This window comes from Lucilia sericata, unplaced genomic scaffold, assembly GCF_015586225.1.
Source record: "Lucilia sericata isolate MDLA Ls3-8-SP2 unplaced genomic scaffold, ASM1558622v1 Contig001929F_arrow, whole genome shotgun sequence".
Taxonomy (NCBI): Eukaryota; Metazoa; Arthropoda; class Insecta; order Diptera; family Calliphoridae; genus Lucilia; species Lucilia sericata.
In genome coordinates this window covers 31,548-57,340 of record NW_023995805.1, presented here as the reverse complement: position 1 = coordinate 57,340, position 25,793 = coordinate 31,548, and the positions used below count along the sequence as shown (strand labels likewise).

The 25,793-nt window shown below is 31.2% G+C and overlaps 1 protein-coding gene across 1 annotated transcript in view; it reads right to left on the bottom strand.

The window, feature by feature from the left end:
* The window catches only part of LOC119613027 (proton-coupled amino acid transporter-like protein CG1139), a 42,199-nt gene extending 18,109 nt beyond the window's left edge, over window positions 1-24,090 (bottom strand). The window contains 1 exon segment of the mRNA XM_037968961.1: window positions 23,701-24,090. Coding sequence (XP_037824889.1) covers window positions 23,701-23,754 — 54 coding nt within the window. The 5' untranslated portion in view covers window positions 23,755-24,090.
* Window positions 24,091-25,793: the final 1,703 nt, after the last annotated feature.

The window sequence follows — 25,793 nt, the reverse complement described above, 5'->3', positions numbered from 1 at the left end:
ATAATTTATTTTAATATTTTTTTTGTAGTTGTTATTATTTATTAAATCTGTTTCGTATTTTGCAAAATCTCTTGTATTTTGAATACAAATAGTGTAGTGTAGTAGTTTTGTTGTAGCGTTTACAAGAACTTGTCTTCCGGATCTACTGACCTCAACTGATCATTGATGAGAGTGTAAAATTCGAAATCACTACTAAGAGTAACAATAACATCATGTAGTTCGAGGAGAATACACGAAAATTAATGCAAAAAAACAGAAATTAAAAAAAAAAAAAATCAGAAAAAAAATAAAATAATTGAAATTGTCCACCTCTGCCATAGATTTTAGTAGTAGTTAAAATACTCTTAGAATACATACATACATTTATACGATTTATACTATAATTTTCCTTTTACGCTGCTGATTTTTTCGGTGGTTTCATTTGAACGCCAACATCGAGCAACAAGTATTTTGTCTATTTAACTAAATACATAGTACATGTATTTAATTTATTTGTGTACCATGAGTATATAATTTAAATGAAAATTTACATATAAAATGTAGTCAATAATTTAACTATGATTTGTGGCACTAAATAAAACTAAGATGTCACTTGAGTTTATTTTTTGCGCTTAGGAATACCTCTATAAATTTGCATTTTTTCGGTTTTTTTAATTTAATAACAAAAGCTATCAAGGGTTAAGATTGTGCCACCTTTTAAATTGCCAATAAAACGACTTGAGCTTAAGTTTTGTTCTTGGAACAAATTTTCACCTTTTCATTACAAAATAAGTTTTGGTTGAAATTTGCTCAAACAAAATTTGTTGCTATACTTTAAATACTAGTTCACAGTGAACTACTATAACTGCACTGTAACTTAACCAGAACTGAACTAGAACTGAACCAGAACTGAACTAGAACTGAACTAGAACTGAACTAGAACTGAACTAGAACTGAAACTGAACTAGAACTGAACTAGAACTGAACTAGAACTGAACTAGAACTGAACTAGAACTGAACTAGAACTGAACTAGAACTGAACTAGAACTGAACTAGAACTGAACTAGAACTGAACTAGAACTGAACTAGAACTGAACTAGAACTGAACTAGAACTGAACTAGAACTGAACTAGAACTGAACTAGAACTGAACTAGAACTGAACTAGAACTGAACTAGAACTGAACTACTAGAACTGAACTAGAACTGAACTAGAACTGAACTGAACTAGAACTGAACTAGAACTGAACTAGAACTGAACTGAACTAGAACTGAACTAGAACTGAACTAGAACTGAACTAGAACTGAACTAGAACTGAACTAGAACTGAACTAGAACTGAACTAGAACTGAACTAGAACTGAACTAGAACTGAACTAGAACTGAACTAGAACTGAACTAGAACTGAACTAGAACTGAACTAGAACTGAACTAGAACTGAACTAGAACTGAACTAGAACTGAACTAGAACTGAACTAGAACTGAACTAGAACTGAACTAGAACTGAACTAGAACTGAACTAGAACTGAACTAGAACTGAACTAGAACTGAACTAGAACTGAACTAGAACTGAACTAGAACTGAACTAGAACTGAACTAGAACTGAACTAGAACTGAACTAGAACTGAACTAGAACTGAACTAGAACTGAACTAGAACTGAACTAGAACTGAACTAGAACTGAACTAGAACTGAACTAGAACTGAACTAGAACTGAACTAGAACTGAACTAGAACTGAACTAGAACTGAACTAGAACTGAACTAGAACTGAACTAGAACTGAACTACTGAACTAGAACTGAACTAGAACTGAACTAGAACTGAACTAGAACTGAACTAGAACTGAACTAGAACTGAACTAGAACTGAACTAGAACTGAACTAGAACTGAACTAGAACTGAACTAGAACTGAACTAGAACTGAACTAGAACTGAACTAGAACTGAACTAGAACTGAACTAGAACTGAACTAGAACTGAACTAGAACTGAACTAGAACTAGAACTGAACTAGAACTGAACTAGAACTGAACTAGAACTGAACTAGAACTGAACTAGAACTAGAACTGAACTAGAACTGAACTAGAACTAGAAGAACTGAACTAGAACTAGAACTGAACTATAACTGAACTATAACTGAACTAGAACTGAACTAGAACTGAACTAGAACTGAACTAGAACTGAACTAGAACTGAACTAGAACTTAACTAGAACTGAACTAGAACTGAACTAGAACTGAACCAGAACTGAACTAGAACTGAACTAGAACTGAACTAGAACTGAACTAGAACTGAACTAGAACTGAACTAGAACTGAACTAGAACTGAACTAGAACTGAACTAGAACTGAACTAGAACTGAACTAGAACTGAACTAGAACTAGAACTGAACTAGAACTGAACTAGAACTGAACTAGAACTGAACTAGAACTGAACTAGAACTGAACTAGAACTGAACTAGAACTGAACTAGAACTGAACTAGAACTGAACTAGAACTGAACGAGAACTGAACTAGAACTGAACTAGAACTGAACTAGAACTGAACTAGAACTGAACTAGAACTGAACTAGAACTGAACTAGAACTGAACTAGAACTGAACTAGAACTGAACTAGAACTGAACTAGAACTGAACTAGAACTGAACTAGAACTGAACTAGAACTGAACTAGAACTGAACTAGAACTGAACTAGAACTGAACTAGAACTGAACTAGAACTGAACTAGAACTGAACTAGAACTGAACTAGAACTGAACTAGAACTGAACTAGAACTGAACTAGAACTGAACTAGAACTGAACTAGAACTGAACTAGAACTGAACTAGAACTGAACTGGAACTGAACTAGAACTGAACTAGAACTGAACTAGAACTGAAGTAGAACTGAACTAGAACTGAACTAGAACTGAACTAGAACTGAACTAGAACTGAACTAGAACTGAACTAGAACTGAACTAGAACTGAACTAGAACTGAACTAGAACTGAACTAGAACTGAACTAGAACTGAACTAGAACTGAACTAGAACTGAACTAGAACTGAACTAGAACTGAACTAGAACTAGAACTGAACTAGAACTGAACTAGAACTGAACTAGAACTAGAACTAGAACTAGAACTGAACTAGAACTAGAACTGAACTAGAACTGAACTAGAACTGAACTAGAACTGAACTAGAACTGAACTAGAACTAGAACTGAACTAGAACTTAACTAGAATAACTAGAACTTAACTAGAACTTAACTAGAACTGAACTAGAACTGAACTAGAACTGAACTAGAACTGAACTAGAACTGAACTAGAACTGAACTAGAACTGAACTAGAACTGAACTAGAACTGAACTAGAACTGAACTAGAACTGAACTAGAACTGAACTAGAACTGAACTAGAACTGAACTAGAACTGAACTAGAACTGAACTAGAACTGAACTAGAACTGAACTAGAACTGAACTAGAACTGAACTAAACTGAACTAGAACTGAACTAGAACTGAACTAGAACTGAACTAGAACTGAACTAGAACTGAACTAGAACTGAACTAGAACTGAACTAGAACTGAACTAGAACTGAACTAGAACTGAACTAGAACTGAACTAGAACTGAACTAGAACTGAACTAGAACTGAACTAGAACTGAACTAGAACTGAACTAGAACTAGAACTGAACTAGAACTGAACTAGAACTGAACTAGAACTGAACTAGAACTGAACTAGAACTGAACTAGAAACTGAACTAGAACTGAACTAGAACTGAACTAGAACTGAACTAGAACTGAACTAGAACTGAACTAGAACTGAACTAGAACTGAACTAGAACTGAACTAGAACTGAACTAGAACTGAACTAGAACTGAACTAGAACTGAACTAGAACTGAACTGGAACTGAACTAGAACTGAACTAGAACTGAACTAGAACTGAACTAACTGAACTAGAACTGAACTAGAACTGAACTAGAACTGAACTAGAACTGAACTAGAACTGAACTAGAACTGAACTAGAACTAGAACTGAACTAGAACTGAACTAGAACTGAACTAGAACTGAACTAGAACTGAACTAGAACTGAACTAGAACTGAACTAGAACTGAACTAGAACTGAACTAGAACTGAACTAGAACTGAACTAGAACTGAACTAGAACTTAACTAGAACTGAACTAGAACTGAACTAGAACTGAACCAGAACTGAACTAGAACTGAACTAGAACTGAACTAGAACTGAACTTCTAGTTCACTGAACTAAACTAAAATTCTTCTAGAAATTATTCTAAAATTTCTATGTATTTTAAACCGGTAACCGATTACTTCAATTCATAACACTAACCTCAAACTAACATAATTCAATTAAACAAGGGTAAAGGGTACACAAGTATGATTCTAATATTTTATTGTTTCTTAAATTTAATAGAATAATGACTGCTAAAACGTGTGTAGTGGATCTTGAGTGTCATTAGCAATGATTATCACACATCAAAACATGATAAACTAAAGATATGGTCACAATAAACAAATATTTGAAAAAAATAGTGCAAGCTTTATGCTATAAAATATGCCATGAATTGGAAACATACATAATTTAGAAGAAGTAGTAGTAGTTAGTTTTCTTAGAATATTTGGGCAGTGTGACGTACATACCTTAAGAACAACTAAAATATGTAAAATCTAAATTGAATTTGCCAAAAAAAAGACTATTTCAATAAAAATAAATGTAAGAAAACCTACAATAATTAACGAAATATAAACTAAAAAACAAATGACACTAACAACTTTTTATAACAGTGACATTTGTTTTAACAAGTAGCAAACAATTTATCATTTGCTATTTATTCCCTCAACAAAATTTAGAAATAAAACAACACGTCAATTACCTTCAAAAACAAAACAAGAAATGAACAAGTCTAAATTAAATCAAGCCAATAGATTTTTATGCTATTTTTTGTTGAGTGATTATTTTTAGTTTACTAAAAATAACGTCATTTAAAATGACTTGATTCTATTAGCAAGTATTTGCCAATTTATTTAGTCAACAAAATATTACATTTTATTAAATTTTTTCTTGTATCACATCATCACCGGCAGCACATGCTCGACTATGAGGAAAACATCGTGGGGCTGTGATATTTTGATGATTATGATAGTTTTGCAAATTGCAATTTTGTTGTTGAGGAAATTTATATTTGTGTTCAAATCAGTTCACTGGTAAATACTTTATCACAGCATGATTATTGTGATAATTTATCATTTAATTATCATTGCTGCAACAATTTAAGTGAAAGATAGATTATTCAAATATGAAATTTTGATAGTAAAGATTTTAGAAGATATTGATTTTAAAATTATGTTTGACAAAAAACCCTTTAATGAAAAAAGAAGCTGAAAGAAATGTATCATATGACTATTCCTCATAATAGCTGAATGTCATATAATAAATATATTAATATTTCTTATATCATCCTAGAATTGTGCCCATTAAATAGTAAATATTTATTTTCTATTTTAATTTTTTGCTTTTCATAAGTTCAAAAACACACCATACTCTTCGAGAAATTGTGGCTGCCTGCTTTTGTAATAAACAAGTGTTTTGTCTGCACGTTTTGTTCGAAATGTTTATTTTACTTATAATTCTCAAAACAAATTGTTTGTTTTAGAATTAATTATTATATGAAAGCTTTTTGTAGTTGTTTTTGCTCTAGCAGCTTTTTTCTTTTTAACCAAATTTATTTAGTTTTTTCCATTTATCTATTTCGATGTCTGTATTAAATATTAGTGTGTATTTTAAAATGCCAACGAAGGCGTATGAGTGATAAATACTTGTTGAGAATCATCATATTTTCTTTCGTTTTTATAATAATGCACACAACAACCTTGACATTTGTTTTACGACGAACGATGAAATGGATTTTGAAACGTAGATAAGATATTAGAAAATAAATATATGGTTGGAATTTATGAAACGCAATTAAAAACAAGTATGATGGTATAGTCTGTCGGCCAAGAAAGATTGTTGGATACCACATGATTATGAACTCTTTATATCGAATTTACCGTTCAGTTCTAGTTTAGTTCGAGTTAAGATCTAATTCAGTTCTAGTTCAGTTTATAGTTCAGTTTTCTAGTTCAGTTTAGTTCAGTTCTAGTTCAGTTCTAGTTCAGTTCTAGTTCAGTTCTAGTTCAGTTCTAGTTCAGTTCTAGTTCAGTTCTAGTTCAGTTCTAGTTCAGTTCTAGTTCAGTTCTAGTTCAGTTCTAGTCAGTTCTAGTTCAGTTCTAGTTCAGTTCTAGTTCAGTTCTAGTTCAGTTCTAGTTCAGTTCTAGTTCAGTTCTAGTTCAGTTCTAGTTCAGTTTAGTTCAGTTCTAGTTCAGTTCTAGTTCAGTTCTAGTTCAGTTCTAGTTCAGTTCTAGTTCAGTTCTAGTTCAGTTCTAGTTCAGTTCTAGTTCAGTTCTAGTTCAGTTCTAGTTCAGTTCTAGTTCAGTTCTAGTTCAGTTCTAGTTCAGTTCTAGTTCAGTTCTAGTTCAGTTCTAGTTCAGTTCTAGTTCAGTTCTAGTTCAGTTCTAGTTCAGTTCTAGTTCAGTTCTAGTTCAGTTCTAGTTCAGTTCTAGTTCAGTTCTAGTTCAGTTCTAGTTCAGTTCTAGTTCAGTTCTAGTTCAGTTCTAGTTCAGTTCTAGTTCAGTTCTAGTTCAGTTCTAGTTCAGTTCTAGTTCAGTTCTAGTTCAGTTCTAGTTCAGTTCTAGTTCAGTTCTAGTTCAGTTCTAGTTCAGTTCTAGTTCAGTTCTAGTTCAGTTCTAGTTCAGTTCTAGTTCAGTTCTAGTTCAGTTCTAGTTCAGTTCTAGTTCAGTTCTAGTTCAGTTCTAGTTCAGTTCTAGTTCAGTTCTAGTTCAGTTCTAGTTCAGTTCTAGTTCAGTTCTAGTTCAGTTCTAGTTCTAGTTCAGTTCTAGTTCAGTTCTAGTTCAGTAGTTCAGTTCTAGTTCAGTTCTAGTTCAGTTCTAGTTCAGTTCTAGTTCAGTTCTAGTTCAGTTCTAGTTCAGTTCTAGTTCAGTTCTAGTTCAGTTCTAGTTCAGTTCTAGTTCAGTTCTAGTTCAGTTCTAGTTCAGTTCTAGTTCAGTTCTAGTTCAGTTCTAGTTCAGTTCTAGTTCAGTTCTAGTTCAGTTCTAGTTCAGTTCTAGTTCAGTTCTAGTTCAGTTCTAGTTCAGTTCTAGTTCAGTTCTAGTTCAGTTCTAGTTCAGTTCTAGTTCAGTTCTAGTTCAGTTCTAGTTCAGTTCTAGTTCAGTTCTAGTTCAGTTCTAGTTCAGTTCTAGTTCAGTTCTAGTTCAGTTCTAGTTCAGTTCTAGTTCAGTTCTAGTTCAGTTCTAGTTCAGTTCTAGTTCAGTTCTAGTTCAGTTCTAGTTCAGTTCTAGTTCAGTTCTAGTTCAGTTCTAGTTCAGTTCTAGTTCAGTTCTAGTTCAGTTCTAGTTCAGTTCTAGTTCAGTTCTAGTTCAGTTCTAGTTCAGTTCTAGTTCAGTTCTAGTTCAGTTCTAGTTCAGTTCTAGTTCAGTTCTAGTTCAGTTCTAGTTCAGTTCTAGTTCAGTCTAGTTCAGTTCTAGTTCAGTTCAGTTCAGTTCTAGTTCAGTTCTAGTTCAGTTCTAGTTCAGTTCTAGTTCAGTTCTAGTTCAGTTCTAGTTCAGTTCTAGTTCAGTTCTAGTTCAGTTCTAGTTCAGTTCTAGTTCAGTTCTAGTTCAGTTCTAGTTCAGTTCTAGTTCAGTTCTAGTTCAGTTCTAGTTCAGTTCTAGTTCAGTTCTAGTTCAGTTCTAGTTCAGTTCTAGTTCAGTTCTAGTTCAGTTCTAGTTCAGTTCTAGTTCAGTTCTAGTTCAGTTCTAGTTCAGTTCTAGTTCAGTTCTAGTTCAGTTCTAGTTCAGTTCTAGTTCAGTTTTAGTTCAGTTTAGTTCAGTTTAGTTCAGTTCTAGTTCAGTTCTAGTTCAGTTTAGTTCAGTTCTAGTTCAGTTCTAGTTCAGTTCTAGTTCAGTTCTAGTTCAGTTCTAGTTCAGTTCTAGTTCAGTTCTAGTTCAGTTCTAGTTCAGTTCTAGTTCAGTTCTAGTCAGTTCTAGTTCAGTTCTAGTCAGTTCTAGTTCAGTTCTAGTTCAGTTCTAGTTCAGTTCTAGTTCAGTTCTAGTTCAGTTCTAGTTCAGTCTAGTTCAGTTTAGTAGTTCTAGTTCATTCTTTCTTTTCTTCTGAAAAATTTCCCACAAGGCCTTTCACATTTAACAGTTTATTCAACTCGTTTGCAACATTGTTTATAAACAAAATGTGATAACAAAGCAGCACGTTTTCGTATGTGTGCCAGCAACATTTACATTTTACTAAAAACGTTTTGTTGCTATTAAAAATCAGAACATGCCAAGCCAGACGTCAGTCAGTCAATCAGTATTTATACATTCATTCAATCATAAATGCGGTAATAAAATATTAAATTTTACTGCTAATATAAATGCACTTCAAACCTTTTTTTATAATTATTATTGCCAGAGCTTTAGTTAATTATTTTATTTTTTGATGTATTTATTTATTTTCAGTTTGTTTTTTTCATATTACATTTACGATTTCATTGTGTTGATATATGGAGAGTTTTAATTTGTTGGCAATTTTAATGACTAAAAAATCGGTGTGATTTTTTTTTATTTATAAATTACTTTTTAATTGTTTTGTGTTATTTGTGGTAATTTAAAATAAAAAATCTATTTTTGAAAACAGAGGCAGAGGAATTTTTTTGAGAATGGGCAAGAAAGAGGTGGGTAATTATTTAGCAAAAATTTTATTTTTTATCAAAAATTTAAAATTTCATCAAAATGGATTTTTCATAAAAAAAACAATATTTTCATCAAAAACTTATATGTATATTATCTCTTGATTATTTTAAAAAAATTATGAATCATTACAAATTCTTATCAATGTCTGTAAAAAAATCTTAAAAGAATTCATTTAAAGACTTTCTTATTGAGCTTAAAATAAATTTAATTTCCCTTAATAAACAGTAATAAATATGTCATCATCAACGTCATCGTTGACTTCATATGATTTTCATTAAATAGAATCAATTCTTATCAATGTCTTTTAAGTAAAAGTCTTAAAAGAATTCATTCACCTTTCCATCCCATCATCAGCTAGAAGTGCTGCCGCCTTTGTCAACATTTTAAAAAAATATTTTCAATTTCCGCATGATAGATTTTTTTGTAAATTTTATTTTTACAACGCAATAAATTCATTGATTTTGTTTTGTAAAGTTTTAATTATTTTTGCATTTGTAAATGAATGTATTGTTAATTTTTTGTTCAAACACTTAAATAATTGTTAAACAATACATTTCTTTTTTTAGTGTCATAAACTACTAAACACCTGGTTTAATAAACTGTTATAAAGTAGTTGTATAAATAAACCGGATATTGGAAAAAACATGGCGCTTAATAAGGCGTGCGTTTAGAACGCTACTTAAGGATTTATGGGTAATATGGAATCAAAAGATTACAAAACTTACTTTGATTAGAAAACCTATTATAAATATCTTATTAATATGTATTCTTTTAGCAATTGCAAAAATTCTTTATAATTCTTATAAATAGTTTTTTATTTCCCCTACAAATCTCTTTTTTCTTAAGATTTATAGAATATTAATTTTATTCCTATAAAATTAAATTCTTTTACTAGACCTTTAAACATTAATCTTAAAACCATAGCATTTTTCCATTTAAATCAATTAACACTTTGTAAATGTTTAATGTATTTACTTTAAAAGTTATTAACAAAATTGCATTACGTTGCAGATTAGTTGTATTAAATTTAAAATCAGTTCAACACTAATGGTCCATTCGGACTGCACTGCCAGTATTGAGAAACATATTAGAGGTCTATAGTCTGTATCATGGTATATTTATGTAGTCTATAGTCTAGTCTATAGTCTAGTCTATAGTCTAGTCTATAGTCTAGTCTATAGTCTAGTCTATAGTCTAGTCTATAGTCTAGTCTATAGTCTAGTCTATAGTCTAGTCTATAGTCTAGTCTATAGTCTAGTCTAGTCTATAGTCTAGTCTATAGTCTAGTCTAGTCTATAGTCTAGTCTATAGTCTAGTCTATAGTCTAGTCTATAGTCTAGTCTATAGTCTAGTCTATAGTCTAGTCTATAGTCTAGTCTATAGTCTAGTCTATAGTCTAGTCTATAGTCTAGTCTATAGTCTAGTCTATAGTCTAGTCTATAGTATAGTCTATAGTCTAGTCTATAGTCTAGTCTATAGTCTAGTCTATAGTCTATTCTATAGTCTAGTCTATAGTCTAGTCTATAGTCTAGTCTATAGTCTAGTCTATAGTCTAGTCTAGTCTATAGTCTATAGTCTAGTCTATAGTCTAGTCTATAGTCTATTCTATAGTCTATTCTATAGTCTAGTCTATAGTCTAGTCTATAGTCTAGTCTATAGTCTAGTCTATAGTCTAGTCTATAGTCTAGTCTATAGTCTAGTCTATAGTCTAGTCTATAGTCTAGTCTATAGTCTAGTCTATAGTCTAGTCTATAGTCTAGTCTATAGTCTAGTCTATAGTCTAGTCTATAGTCTAGTCTATAGTCTAGTCTATAGTCTAGTCTATAGTCTAGTCTATAGTCTAGTCTATAGTCTAGTCTATAGTCTAGTCTATAGTCTAGTCTATAGTCTAGTCTATAGTCTAGTCTATAGTCTAGTCTATAGTCTAGTCTATAGTCTAGTCTATAGTCTAGTCTATAGTCTAGTCTATAGTCTAGTCTATAGTCTACCTATAGTCTAGTCTATAGTCTAGTCTATAGTCTAGTCTATAGTCTAGTGTATAGTCTAGTCTATAGTCTAGTCTATAGTCTAGTCTATAGTCTGGTCTATAGTCTAGTCTATAGTCTAGTCTATAGTCTAGTCTATAGTCTAGTCTATAGTCTAGTCTATAGTCTAGTCTATAGTCTAGTCTATAGTCTGTCTATAGTCTAGTCTATAGTCTAGTCTATAGTCTAGGTCCTATAGCTAGTCTATAGTCTAGTCTATAGTCTAGTCTATAGTCTAGTCTATAGTCCTAGTCATAGTCTAAGTCTATAGTCTAGTCTATAGTCTAGTCTATAGCTAGTCTATAGTCTAGATAGTCTAGTCTATAGTCCTAGTCTATAGTCTAGTCCTATAGTCTAGTCTATAGTCCTAGTCTATAGTCTAGTCTATAGTCCTAGTCTATAGTCTAGTCTATAGTCTAGTCTATAGTCTAGTCTATAGTCTAGTCTATAGTCTAGTCTATAGTCTAGTCTATAGTCTAAGTCTATAGTCCTAGTCTATAGTCTAGTCTATAGTCTAGTCTATAGTCTAGTCTATAGTCTAGTCTATAGTCTAGTCTATAGTCTAGTCTATAGTCTAGTCTATAGTCTAGTCTATAGTCTAGTCTATAGTCTAGTCTATAGTCTAGTCTATAGTCTAGTCTATAGTCTAGTCTATAGTCTAGTCTATAGTCTAGTCTATAGTCTAGTCTATAGTCTAGTCTATAGTCTAGTCTATAGTCTAGTCTATAGTCTAATATCTAGTCTATAGTCTAGCTATAGTCTAGTCTATAGTCTAGTCTATAGTCTAGTCTATAGTCTAGTCTATAGTCTAGTCTATAGTCTAGTCTATAGTCTAGTCTATAGTCTAGTCTATAGTCTAGTCTATAGTCTAGTCTATAGTCTAGTCTATAGTCTAGTCTATAGTCTAGTCTATGTCTAGTCTATAGTCTAGTCTATAGTCTAGTCTATAGTCTAGTCTATAGTCTATCTATAGTCTAGTCTATAGTCTAGTCTATAGTCTAGTCTATAGTCTAGTCTATAGTCTAGTCTATAGTCTAGTCTATAGTCTAGTCTATAGTCTAGTCTATAGTCTAGTCTATAGTCTAGTCTATCGTCTAGTCTATAGTCTAGTCTATAGTCCTAGTCTATAGTCTATTCTATAGTCTAGTCTATAGTCTAGTCTATAGGCTAGTCTATAGTGTAGTCCTATAGTCTAGTCTATAGTCTAGTCTATAGTCCTAGTCCTATAGTCATTCTATAGTCTAGTCTATAGTCTAGTCTATAGTCAATTCTATGTCCTAGTCTATAGTCTAGTCCTATAGTCAATTCTATAGTCTAGTCCTATAGTCTAGTCTATAGTCTAGTCTATAGTCTAGTCTATAGTCTAGTCTATAGTCTAGATCTATAGTCTAGTTCTATAGTCTAGTCTATAGTCTAGTCTATAGCTAGTCTATAGTCTAGTCTATAGTCTAGTCTATAGTCTAGTTCTATAGTCTAGTCTATAGTCTAGTCTATAGTCTAGTCTAGTTGATAGTCTATAGGCTAGGTCTAGTCTAAAGGCTACTATAGCCTCGACTTTAAGTTTAGTCCATGTCTGGATTATAATTTGGTGTTTTGTCTATAGTCTGAACTGTAGCTCAGTCTATAGTCTGGAGTATATTCTAGTTTGTAGTCTTAGTTTTATCTCTATAATTTTTCAGTTCACCTAATTTGCATATTTCCCATTATACATACTGTCTGCGACAACGTGCATTCTAAAAATGAAATTCTTATCAATCACGAGAGTTAAAAACCATAACCTACACGACTGTTTACAGCAAATGTTACAAAAAAATCAAATAATTTTTATACATATATTCGAAATATTTCTACATCATGATGAAATCAGTGTTATATTTTACAATAAAAGCTATTTGGATTTTAATGCAGATTTTTTTATATTTTATTTTATTAAAAAAATGAATAATTCCATATTATAAGAGCCACAAGCTGTTTGAATTTTAATTATATAATATTTTTATGGGTAGTGTCTGTTTCAAAAAGTGAAAAAAAATTTTAATGAAATGATAATGAAATAAGGCGTATGTATATGATCGCGTCGACTATAAATTGCACTATACAGGGGATCTTGCTAGTCTATAATACTTTATATAAAACAGCTGATAGCAATATATTTGCTAAATATGTTACAAACTTAATAGTAGAGGTATTATAGGCAGCGAACTAAAAATAAAATAATAACAAAAATGTTTTACTGTCATTAAATTGACAATTATCTCACTTATAGTTATAATTATAACGCTTTCGGTTAACTCTCTTTCTCCCCAACAGACAATGATTTATTGTCGTTCCCATTTTAATCATAAGGAAATTGTACAAATTAAATCGGGGAAAAAAATAATAAATTCTAATAAATTAATATTAACTTTAGTGTTTTTGTATTTACTTCGAAACTAAATAATATATAGCTAATATTTGTGAATATTTATAACTATTTGTAAATATGTAATGAAATAGATATTTTTAGAAAGCAATCAAATTATTGAACGTATAAATTATTATAAATGAAATTTTGAGAAAGAACAATAAAAAATTTATTGTTAATATTTTCATCATACTATCACGTGTTTTATTTTAATTGTGTGTGGAAATTGTAACACGAAATCGAAATTATATTAAATTTTTTTTTTTTCATTCTACAACTATAAAATGTATTCAAATATGTCTAAATTTGGCAAATAATGAAAAAACGACATCTGCTTGACAGTAAAAAAGCACGATTTGTAAATGTGCTAAAAATTTTCTAATAGAATTTCTAATATTAAGCACGCTTTTAATTAGTGCAAATACAATTTGTTGTAAATGTTTTTATTTAACTTGATTTTTTTTTAAAACAAATTCTTGTGGTTTTTAGAAAAATAACTGTTATAGATTGACGTCACAGCAACGTCATTGCTTTGTGAAGTTATACAGTGGGATTGGTTGTACAAAAATGTAGGGAATTGCATGGACTACAATTTCAACTATAATCCGGACTATATTTTTGTTTATAATCTAGACTAAAGTCAGGTCTATAGACCGGAATATAGTATTGTCTACGCGTGGACTATTTATACTCTAGTTCATAGTCTGGATTATAGTCCGAGCAATTATCTAGCCCATTGTTTGGATTATAGTCTAGTCTATTGTCTGGACTATAGCCTAGTCTAGATTATGGTCTACATTATAGCCTAGTTTAGGTTGTGGTCTAGACTATAGTCTAGTTTACAGGTTTGACTCTCTCCTAGTTTATGTTTTTTACTATAGTCAAGTTTTTAAACGGGACTAAGTCTAGAACATAGTCTAGTCTATAGTCTAATCAATAGTTTAGTCTATAGTCTAGTCTATAGCCTAATCTATAGTCCAACTTGGTCTATGGTTTGGAGTAGAGTCTAGTCTATAGTCTGGTCTATAGTCTAGTCTATAGTGTAGTCTATAGTCTAGTGTAATTTAGCCTATAGTCTTGCCTATAGTCTAGTCTATAGTCTGGACTATAATCTAGCCCATAATCCAGTCTAAAATATAGTCAATAGTCTATTCTATAATCTAGTCTATAGCCTAATCTATAATCCAATTTAGTCTATAGTTTGGCCTAGAGTCTAGTCTATAGTCTAGCCTAATCTAGCCTATAGTCTGGTCTATAGTCTAATCTTTAGTCTGGACTATAATCTGGCCCATAATCCAGTCTAAAATCTAGTCAATAGTGTAGTCTATATATACTCTATAGTCGAGTATATATTGTAATCTAGTCTAAAGTATATTCTATAGTCTAGTCCATTCTATAGTGAAGTCTATATTCTAGTCTATAGTCTAGTCTATATCCTAATCTACAGTCTTGACTACAGTCTAGTCCATAGTTTGGACTATAGTCTATACTATAATAGTCCTATAGTCTGATCTATAGTATAATCTATAGTCTGGACTAAGGAGCGCACAACAGGCCCGATAGTGGCCTAGGTGTATTTCTTCGAATTTGATGTAGTATACATCCTCCTATCGACCTACCTACCTACCTATAGTCTGGACTATAATCTAGTCCATAATCTAATCTAAAATCTAGTCAATAGTCCAGTCTAGAGTCTATATATACTCTATAGTCGAGTATATATTTCAATCTAGTCTAAAGTATATTCTATAGCCTAGTCTATATTCTAGTCTATGGTCTAGTCTATATCCTAGTATACTGAACTTGACTATAGTCTAGTTCATAGTTTGGACTCTACTCTATACTATAGTCTGGACTATAGTTGGGACAATAGTCTAGACTATTGTATAGTCTATAGTCTCGACTATAGTCTAGTCTACATTATGGACTGTTGTCTATTCTGTAGTCTTGAATATAATCTAGTCTATAATCTGTATTATGGACTGGATTAGATCCTATTCTATAGTCTAGTCTATAGTCTCAACTATAGTGTAGTCTACAGTATGGAAAGTATGGTGTAGTTTAAACTATAGTCACGTCAACAATGTGTACTATTGCCTATTCCATAGTCTGGACGGTAGTCTGTTCTATAGTCAAGGCTACAGCCTATTCTATAGTCGATACTATACAGTACTATACAGTTGGGAATATAAATTCTAGTTTATGATCTACATAACAGATGTACTATAGGATTTAAAGGTACCAAATATAGTACAAAAAGCTCGTTTAAGCTTAAAGTTCTTTTCTGCAAATTATACACAATATTTTAAAAGTACAAAATACTTGTGTTACTAGAAATCATAAAGATTATTTTCTTAAGGAGTGAAAGGGTGTCAAAGAATTGTTAAAACTGGTATGTTTGCAAAATTTTTTTAGCTGCTATTGACAATACAAGTTCAAGATTTTAGAATTTTTAATGAGTTTATGTAAATTAAGAAAACATTTAAACATATTTCTTTATAGTTGTGAATGTTTTTGTTTGTTCTAAAGAAATGTAACAAAATTTATTGTAGTGGAAATAATGAAAAAAAGTTGCAATATTACGAAGTTTTTAGACTTATTAAATATGCGGACTTTTGGAGTAGGATGTGGTATAGGAAATGACCATAGAAAAAAAGACAAGCAGAAACAGCTGTTGGAAATATTTTACCAAACTGGTTCAGTAAGTTAGTGGAAGTAATTGGGGATTTACACTTCATGTTCCTACAAAAGAAAATGACTAAAAACTGAAATTTTTATTCCAATTACAAATGGGAGATTATTTCTTAATGAATCCTACAATTTAGCTTTTACTGTAATTCAAATTAAACATTTTCCTACAACAATTATCATTAGAAATTTGACTTTATACTTTAGCACAGTGACATAAAGAAAATTAAAAAAATGTTTTAAAACAAAATTGTGTTTATTTAATTACAATTTAATTTCAAATATTTGTTCTACGCTTTGCACACTTTTCCTCATATTACAAAGTGGAAAATTTCCATTGAAATTATTGTTTAAAAAAAACATTTTTTTATATTATGCGCAAAAAATTTAAAAAAAAATATTGTCAGATTTTTTTTGTAGCTGTAACCATTTAAGGAATTTGAATTTTGTTTTTTTGTATACCAAATATTATTTATATATTTTTTGTTTATTTGTCTATTATATATCTATACAGGAATGTAAGTACATTTTTATCTTATCTATTGTTTAACAAGAAAAAGTTGCATGAGGCTTGAAAGTACATATGCAGTTATTGTGATACTACGTAAATTTGAAAACTATTTGGAAAAAAATTACACAATTTGTTGAAATTTGAATATCAAGTTATAAGTAGAATCTTTAATGAAATTAACACTTAAGTAGGGGGACAAATAAAGTGAATGACTGTAATAATAGGGCTTTAAAACTAGAGCTATTTTAATAGTGTGCAAAAATATAAGAAAATGGTTTGAACGAGGCATGGTAAATTCAGTACTTAGTACTTCTTTCAAAACTTTTTGATAACGAAATATACCTTGGTACCCCAACGACATCTTCGGTACTTTTTCTTTGGGTAAATAGTCCACATTATAGTTAACAGACATGTAGTCCATTCTAGTCCATAGTATAATCTAGTCTATAATTTATTATTTAGTTTAGTATATAGCCTATTTAATAGCCTATTTAATAGTCTAGTCTATAGTCTAGTCTATAGTCTAGTCTATAGTCTAGTCTATAGTCTGGTCTATAGTCTAGTCTATAGTCTAGTCTATAGTCTAGTCTATAGTCTAGTCTAGTCTAGTCTATAGTCTAATCTATAGTCTAGTCTATAGTCTAGTCTATAGTCTAGCCTGTAGTCTAGTCTATAGTCTAGTCTATAGTCTAGTCTATAGTCTAGTCTATAGTCTAGTCTATAGTCTAGCCTGTAGTCTAGTCTATAGTCTAGTCTATAGTCTAGTCTATAGTCTAGTCTATAGTCTAGTCTAAAGTCTAGTCTATAGTCTAGTCTATAGTCTAGTCTATAGTCTAGTCTACAGTCTAGTCTACAGTCTAGTCTATAGTCTAGTCTATAGTCTAGTCTATAGTCTAGTCTACAGTCTAGTCTACAGTCTAGTCTATAGTCTAGTCTATAGTCTAGTCTATATTCTAGTCTATATTCTAGTCTATAGTCTAGTCTATAGTCTAGTCTATAGTCTAGTCTATAGTCTAGTCTATAGTCTATAGTCTAGTCTATAGTCTAGTCTATAGTCTAGTCTATAGTCTAGTCTATAGTCTAGTCTATAGTCTAGTCTATAGTCTAGTCTATAGTCTAGTCTATAGTCTAGTCTATAGTCTAGTCTATAGTCTAGTCTATAGTCTAGTCTATAGTCTAGTCTATAGTCTAGTCTACAGTCTAGTCTATAGTCTAGTCTATAGTCTAGTCTATAGTCTAGTCTATAGTCTAGTCTATAGTCTAGTCTATAGTCTAGTCTATAGTCTAGTCTATAGTCTAGTCTATAGTCTAGTCTATAGTCTAGTCTATAGTCTAGTCTATAGTCTAGTCTATAGTCTAGTCTATAGTCTAGTCTATAGTCTAGTCTATAGTCTAGTCTATAGTCTAGTCTACTAGTCTACGTCTAGTCTATAGTCTAGTCTATAGTCTAGTCTATAGTCTAGTCTATAGTCTAGTCTATAGTCTAGTCTATAGTCTAGTCTATAGTCTAGTCTATAGTCTAGTCTAGTCTATAGTCTAGTCTATAGTCTATAGTCTATAGTCTATAGTCTAGTCTAGTCTAGTCTAGTCTAGTCTAGTCTAGTCTAGTCTAGTCTATAGTCTATAGTCTAGTCTATAGTCTATAGTCTAGTCTAGTCTAGTCTAGTCTAGTCTAGTCTAGTCTAGTCTAGTCTAGTCTATAGTCTAGTCTATAGTCTAGTCTAGTCTATAGTCTAGTCTAGTCTAGTCTAGTCTATAGTCTAGTCTATAGTCTAGTCTAGTCTAGTCTATAGTCTAGTCTAGTCTATAGTCTAGTCTAGTCTAGTCTATAGTCTAGTCTATAGTCTAGTCTAGTCTATAGTCTAGTCTATAGTCTAGTCTATAGTCTAGTCTATAGTCTAGTCTATAGTCTAGTCTATAGTCTAGTCTATAGTCTAGTCTATAGTCTAGTCTATAGTCTAGTCTATAGTCTAGTCTATAGTCTAGTCTATAGTCTAGTCTATAGTCTAGTCTATAGTCTAGTCTATAGTCTAGTCTATAGTCTAGTCTATAGTCTAGTCTATAGTCTAGTCTATAGTCTAGTCTATAGTCTAGTCTATAGTCTAGTCTATAGTCTAGTCTATAGTCTAGTCTATAGTCTAGTCTATAGTCTAGTCTATAGTCTAGTCTATAGTCTAGTCTATAGTCTATTCTATAGTCTAGTCTATAGTCTAGTCTATAGTCTAGTCTATAGTCTAGTCTATAGTCTAGTCTATAGTCTAGTCTATAGTCTAGTCTATAGTCTAGTCTATAGTCTAGTCTATAGTCTAGTCTATAGTCTAGTCTATATTCTAGTCTATAGTCTAGTCTATAGTCTAGTCTATAGTCTAGTCTATAGTCTAGTCTATAGTCTAGTCTATAGTCTAGTCTATAGTCTAGTCTATAGTCTAGTCTATAGTCTAGTCTATAGTCTAGTCTATAGTCTAGTCTATAGTCTAGTCTATAGTCTAGTCTATAGTCTAGTCTATAGTCTAGTCTATAGTCTAGTCTATAGTCTAGTCTATAGTCTAGTCTATAGTCTAGTCTATAGTCTAGTCTATAGTCTAGTCTATAGTCTAGTCTATAGTCTAGTCTATAGTCTAGTCTATAGTCTAGTCTATAGTCTAGTCTATAGTCTAGTCTATAGTCTAGTCTATAGTCTAGTCTATAGTCTAGTCTATAGTCTAGTCTATAGTCTAGTCTATAGTCTAGTCTATAGTCTAGTCTATAGTCTAGTCTATAGTCTAGTCTATAGTCTAGTCTATAGTCTAGTCTATAGTCTAGTCTATAGTCTAGTCTATAGTCTAGTCTATAGTCTAGTCTATAGTCTAGTCTAGTCAGTCTATAGTCTAGTCTATAGTCTAGTCTATAGTCTAGTCTACAGTCTAGTCTATATTCTAGTCTATAGCCTAGTCTAGTCTAGTCTATAGTCTAGTCTATAGTCTAGTCTATAGTCTAGTCTATAGTCTAGTCTATAGTCTAGTCTATAGTCTAGTCTATAGTCTAGTCTATAGTCTAGTCTATAGTCTAGTCTATAGTCTAGTCTATAGTCTAGTTATAGTCTAGTCTATAGTCTAGTCTATAGTCTAGTCTATAGTCTAGTCTATAGTCTAGTCTATAGTCTAGTCTATAGTCTAGTCTACCAGACTAGACTATAGACTAGGCTATATAATAGATTATAGACTTGACTATAGCCTAGTCTATAGTCTAGTCTATAGTCTAGTCTATAGTCTAGTCTATAGTCTAGTCTATAGTCTAGCCTATAGTCTAGTCTATAGTCTAGTCTATAGTCTAGTATCTAGTCTAATCTAGACTATAGACTAGACTATAGACAAGTCTATGGACTAGACTATAGACTAGACTATAGACTAGACTATAGACTAGGCTATAGTCAAGTCTATAATCTATTATATAGCCTAGTCTATAGTCTAGTCTGGTGTTTAGTCTGTAGTCTAGTTTATATTCTGGAATATTCTGCGATCTTCGCTAAAGCCCAGTTTATATTTAGAATAAACTATGATTCAGTTAATGGTATACTCTATTGAACAGACTGTGATAGTTACTAAGGTCTAAACAATAGTTCAGAACATAGTCCATACTCTAGTTCAGAATCTAATACCAGATCATACTTAAGTTATGCTACAACTGCATTTAGTAAGTAGCGCAATAAGCCAACGCGCACTGCTAAATATAGAATAATATCACCATGGAAAAATTAGTCATTCAAAAAGTTCTTAAAAATTCCTTCATAACCGGTAAATTTCCTATAAAGATCATACCAATATCTTAAATAATTATAATTTAAAAACAATAATTTCTTTTACAACTCATTAAAATAAATATTTATATATCAATTAACACAAGATAATTTGTACTTTAAACCTAAACACCTTTTTCAGGCAGACAACTCTCATTCACAGATATAGTAGAGACAATAACACACAGTGGGCTTAAAAGCACCACAAATTTGCTGACACAGTAGGTAGAATATTATACAAATATGTATGTTAAGCCAAATGATATATAAAATTCTCTCTTTTAATTTTTTTTTTTTTGTAACGGACAAGTTATTTGATCCAACCAAAAGCGAGAATTTTTACCAAATTTATGTATGTATAAGTAAATATTTGTATGTATTTGTTTGCATATAAAATTTTTATGCTGATGTCGAATATATCAAACCTATACAGGCTCATTATGGAGTTTTCAACACATACAAGTTTTTTCTGAAAGTGTACATATGCATTTTTGTAAGAGTTTGAGTGCGTGTGCGCATGTGTTTGTTATTGTTTGATACAAACAATTAAAATGCAATGGAAAATTCCACTGGCAAAAATGATTGAATTGAAGAAATTTTTTGTTGGTCTGTTTGTAATCTGTGTGTATTTTATATTATATGAGTGAGAGTGAGTAATAAACTGTGAAATGTGGTTTGAGCAATTAATTAAATGTTAATAATTTTTTAATATTTTTTTTTTAAATTTAAAATGAAATTGTTGAGAGTCATATAAACAAAATTATGTGTGTGATGATTTTTAGAGGGGCTTGTTCCAGACATCTTATTTCTATACAAATCTTATAGTAATTAGTTGTTAAAAAAAGTTTAGCGTTTTATAAGGTTTTGCATGAAATTTTTATTTTACTATAATTTTAGTTTGTGATTTTGTTAATTATTTTATATTTTTGTGTTATATTTCTATAATTATTATTTGACTCATATTTTATTGTTTCAACCTTTGGTATCTAATGTTGATATTCTGATTCAATATATTTACTATGAATTTCTAATTTAGATAAGTAAATATTTGAAATTATCTATATATTAATTTCATTTCGTTTTTATTTACATCCTTATTATCTTTATTACTTTAACGATGGGTTTATTATTCAAACAAAATTTTTCGTATTGAACAAATAATTTTGCCAAAATTTATAAAAAATATTAACCTATTTGTAGCCATTAACTGAAGCTTTAAGAATTATATCTGGACTATAGCCTAACTTATAGTCTGGGTTACAGCCTAAGCTATAGTCTGGACTATAACATAGTCTAGAGGCTGGACTATAGTCTAGTCTATAGTCAGGACTATTGTCTATAATGAAAAGTATAGTCTAGTCTAATGTATATACTGGACTATAGTCTGTAGTTCGACAATAGTCTAGTCCAGGCGCGGATCCACGGGGGAGGGAAAAGGGAAATTTACAACCCCCTCTCAAAACCGAAAAATTTCCATACAAAATATAAAAATGAGGAATAAAATCTCGAGCTGGATCCGCGATTGTTATAGTCTATAGTCTGGACTCTTGTCTATAGACTGGACTATAGTCCACCATATAGTCTGGACTATAGTCTACTCTATATTCTGGACTATAGTCTAATCTATAGTCAGGACTATTGTCTATAGTTAAAAGTAGTCTAGTCTGTAGTCTAGTTCCATAGTCTAATATAATCCATACTCTGGACTATAGTCTAGTCCATATTCTGGACTATAGTCCAGACTATAGCCTAGTTTAAAGTCTCGACTATAGCCTAGTCTATAATCTCGACTATAGATTAGTATATAGTCTCGACTATAGCCTAGTCTATTATCTATAGTCTGGACTATAGTCTTGTCTATAGTCTGCACTGTAGTCTAATCTATAATGTGGATTGTAGTATCGCCTATAGTATGGACTATAGTCTAGTCTAAAGTCTGGAGTATAGTCTAGTCTATAGTCTGGACTGTAGTCTAGTCCATAGTGTGGATTGTAGTATCGCCTACAGTATGGACTATAGTCTAGTCTATAGTCTGGACTGTAATCTAGTCTATAGTCTGGACTATAGTCTAGTCTATAATCTGGACTATAGTGTAGCCTAAATTCTGGGCTATAGTCTAGTCTATAGTCTATACTATAGTCTAGTCTGTGGTCTAGCCTATATAATAGACTAAAGTCAAGACTATAGTCTAGTCTAAACTTTAGTCAAGTCTATAGTCTAGACTATAGTCTATCCTACATTCTATCCTACAGTCTGGATTATAGTCTAGTCTATAGTCTGGACTATAGTCTAGTATATAGTTTGCACTGTAGACTATACTATCTGGACTATAGTCTAGTCTATTATCTAAACTATAGTAATTTGGACTTGTCTATATTCTAGAATGGACTATAGTCCAGATTATTGAGTAACCTATATATTAGCCGGACATTAGCTTGGACTATAGTCTGGATTGACTATAGTCCAGACAATATTTCGGACTATAGACTAGAACAGGTACTTAGAATTCTCTTACTCATACGAAACAAAAAACTGGCAGACACCTTTTTTGTAACTCTTAGCTAGTACTTGACTTACGACAATGAATGAACGATGTTATAAACCTTAGGATCATGAAGTAATTGATGACAAAACTTAATAGCTTAAGAAGTAAATTCAAAAGGCTTAAGCATATCTTATTGTACATGATCAGTGCTGAATCATATTATAATGATTCATACTTGTGAATCAACATATTAAAAAACTATTTCTACTAATCACTCATTTATTTTAGTAGAGACTAACCGTTAAATTTAAAAAGCTTTATGCTAGATTATACCTTATATTATGAGCAATTTCTTTTGAACTCTCTAAACTGTTTGAGTTTTAATCGGAATTAAAAGTCGACCTTAAAACCGGAAATTTTTTTCCTGGTCTCAGTTTTAGTATAACTTAGATGGTGTTTGAAATAATGTAAAATCGGTTTGATAAAAGTTAAATAGAAAAGTACCGAACGTTTATTTAAACTTTTATAAATTTTTGTACCTACTCTATATGTTGCAAAAATATATTATAATAAATATTTATTAAATGTAAATTTTTCTTTAAAATGCGATAAAAATAACTGCGTGTAGCCATTTATCAGTATTTATTTTTTTTTTTTTGCATGCCGGTTTTATAATTTCCTCACAATTCTGAATGGAAAATTTCCACAATTTTTTTTTTTTGTTTATAGTCAAATTTTGGCTTTAAATATTCCATCTCTTTTACTCCCAAAAACAACAAAAAAACCACCCTAAAATTGGACATATCTAAAACACTGTGCTCATCAACAAACCAAGTACTTTCAGAACTACTGTGCTGTGTAAATATGTACTTTTTTTTCTGTTGTTTATAATTAAATTAAACATTAACAAAATAATACAGAAAAAAACTAATTAATACAAATTGATAATAGTATTTATTGTTGTCATAACAACTAAAAAAAACGACTTTGAAAATTATGATAAATATGCAGTTAGATTAATTTTGCAAATATGTACAAAACAAAAATAAGGGAAATAATCAAATAACTTACGGTATATTCTGTGGGTGCCAAAGGCGTACGTGAATCACTTTTATGAAAACTCATGTTGCCGGCTTAATTTTTTTCCTTCCACTTCTCACTGAGATTCGTTAAATTCAAATAAAACTGCTTGTTAAACACGAATAATAATCCTTAGGTGGTAACAATTAATCTGGTAAGACTTTTGCCTCAAATCCAATAAGTAGTTTCAACAATTGGTCTTAATAACAAACTATTTTTTTAAAGCGCGTTTTTAATATGTTAGCAAAATAGTCCAGAAACTTCTAAACAGTTGAAGTTTGTGTTTTAATAACAACTTTATTGAAAAAAATGACGTTGTTATATTTTAAAATTAATTATACAGAAAAAAAACCAAAATTATGTTTTTTTAACAAACTAAAGAAATTGCAGTAAATTTTAAAATAAAATTCTTTACTCAATTTCTATACAAAAAAATTCTAATTAAACTACTTTATATAGAAACAAATTGTAATACTTTAAGTAAAAATATTTGAAAACTTTGTTTAGAATTTTGAAAAATTTGTAACTGTTAGATTTTTGTATTCGTTTTTTTTTTAGTTTGAGATTTGTTGCAAATAAAGAAAAGAGACAACCGCACTGTTTGCAATACAAAGCAAGAATGCCAACATTGCCATTTCATTACACGACCGTAACCCTCCAACAGCACAAATTTCGAATTCGTTCAATACACTTCAGTCAGCAGCAACACTGCACAACACACAGTTAGAAAACAATACGGCAAGCAAGCAATTTAAAACAGACAGACAAATTCAACAATGTCTAACCAACTGACTGACCGACCGACAAACTGACGAATAGTCTGTCACGCTGTTAGACAAACAGTATGTACTGAATGTACCGAATATGAGTGTACATAATGATATTTTACTTCAAGTGTAGTGTACCCCAAGTGAGTGTGTATGTGTGTGTATTTTCATGGAAATTATATGCGTTTTACTGACATTGCTGCGGCGATCGGTGGTTCTCAAATTGTTTCGATTTACTATACAAAGTAAGCATGACTGGTTGAAAAATGTCTTAATTAATAGTTAATGACTTTCGGTTTGATTTCATGTTCTAGCCAGAATCCTAGTTATCAGTATTTGAGTTGAGTGCAAAAAAATCTATTTGAAACAGGGATCGCCAGAGAGTAAGAAATGAGCTCTCTGACTATTTTGGCCTATGACGAAAAACTCAAGACTTGTATATAGTGGATAAACATAGTTTCGAGATAATAAACCGAACTATAGTTGAGACTACAGCTGGTCTAAAGGCAGTAGTTAAATCTATACTATAGACAGTACTGTAGTCAAGTTTATAGACTGGACTACGGTCGAAACTGAACAAGGCTTTAGGCAAGATTTTAGACAAAAATATAGCCGGCGATATAGAATGATTTTCGTAGTGTAGTCTGAACTGGACTTTATTCGCAATTATAGAAAATACTTTGGACGATTCTATAGGCTGGATTATAGATTGCACTATGAACGAGTCCATAGACTGGTTTATATAGAAGTCGATTGAATGGACTAAATAAAAGTCTTTACATTGGATTATACACGTTTCTGTAAAAAGGACAATTGGCTAGTCAATATAGTGGATTTGAGACCATAGTCTGTTTTATATATAAGTCCATAGTCTGATCTATAGTTGGACTATAGACAAGTCTGTAGTCTGAACTATAGACAAGTCTGTAGTCTGAACTATGGACAAGTCTGTAGTCTGAACTATAGACTTTACTAGACAAGTCTATAGTAAAGACTAAAGATCGCCTAGATTATAGACATGTCTATAGTCTGAACTATAGACAAGTCTATCGTCTGGACTATATATATGTAAGTCTATAGTCTGGAATATATATAAGTCTATAGTCTGGACTATAGACAAGTAGTCTGAACTATAGACAAGTCTGTAGTCTAGACTATAGACTTGTCTATGAACTATTGGACTATTGACAAGTCTGAGGTCTAGACTATAGACGTGTCTCTAGTCTGGACTATAGGCAAGTCTGTAGTCTGGTCTATAGACAAGTCTATAGTATGGACTATAGACAAGTTTATAGTCTGGACTACAGTCTGCTCTAA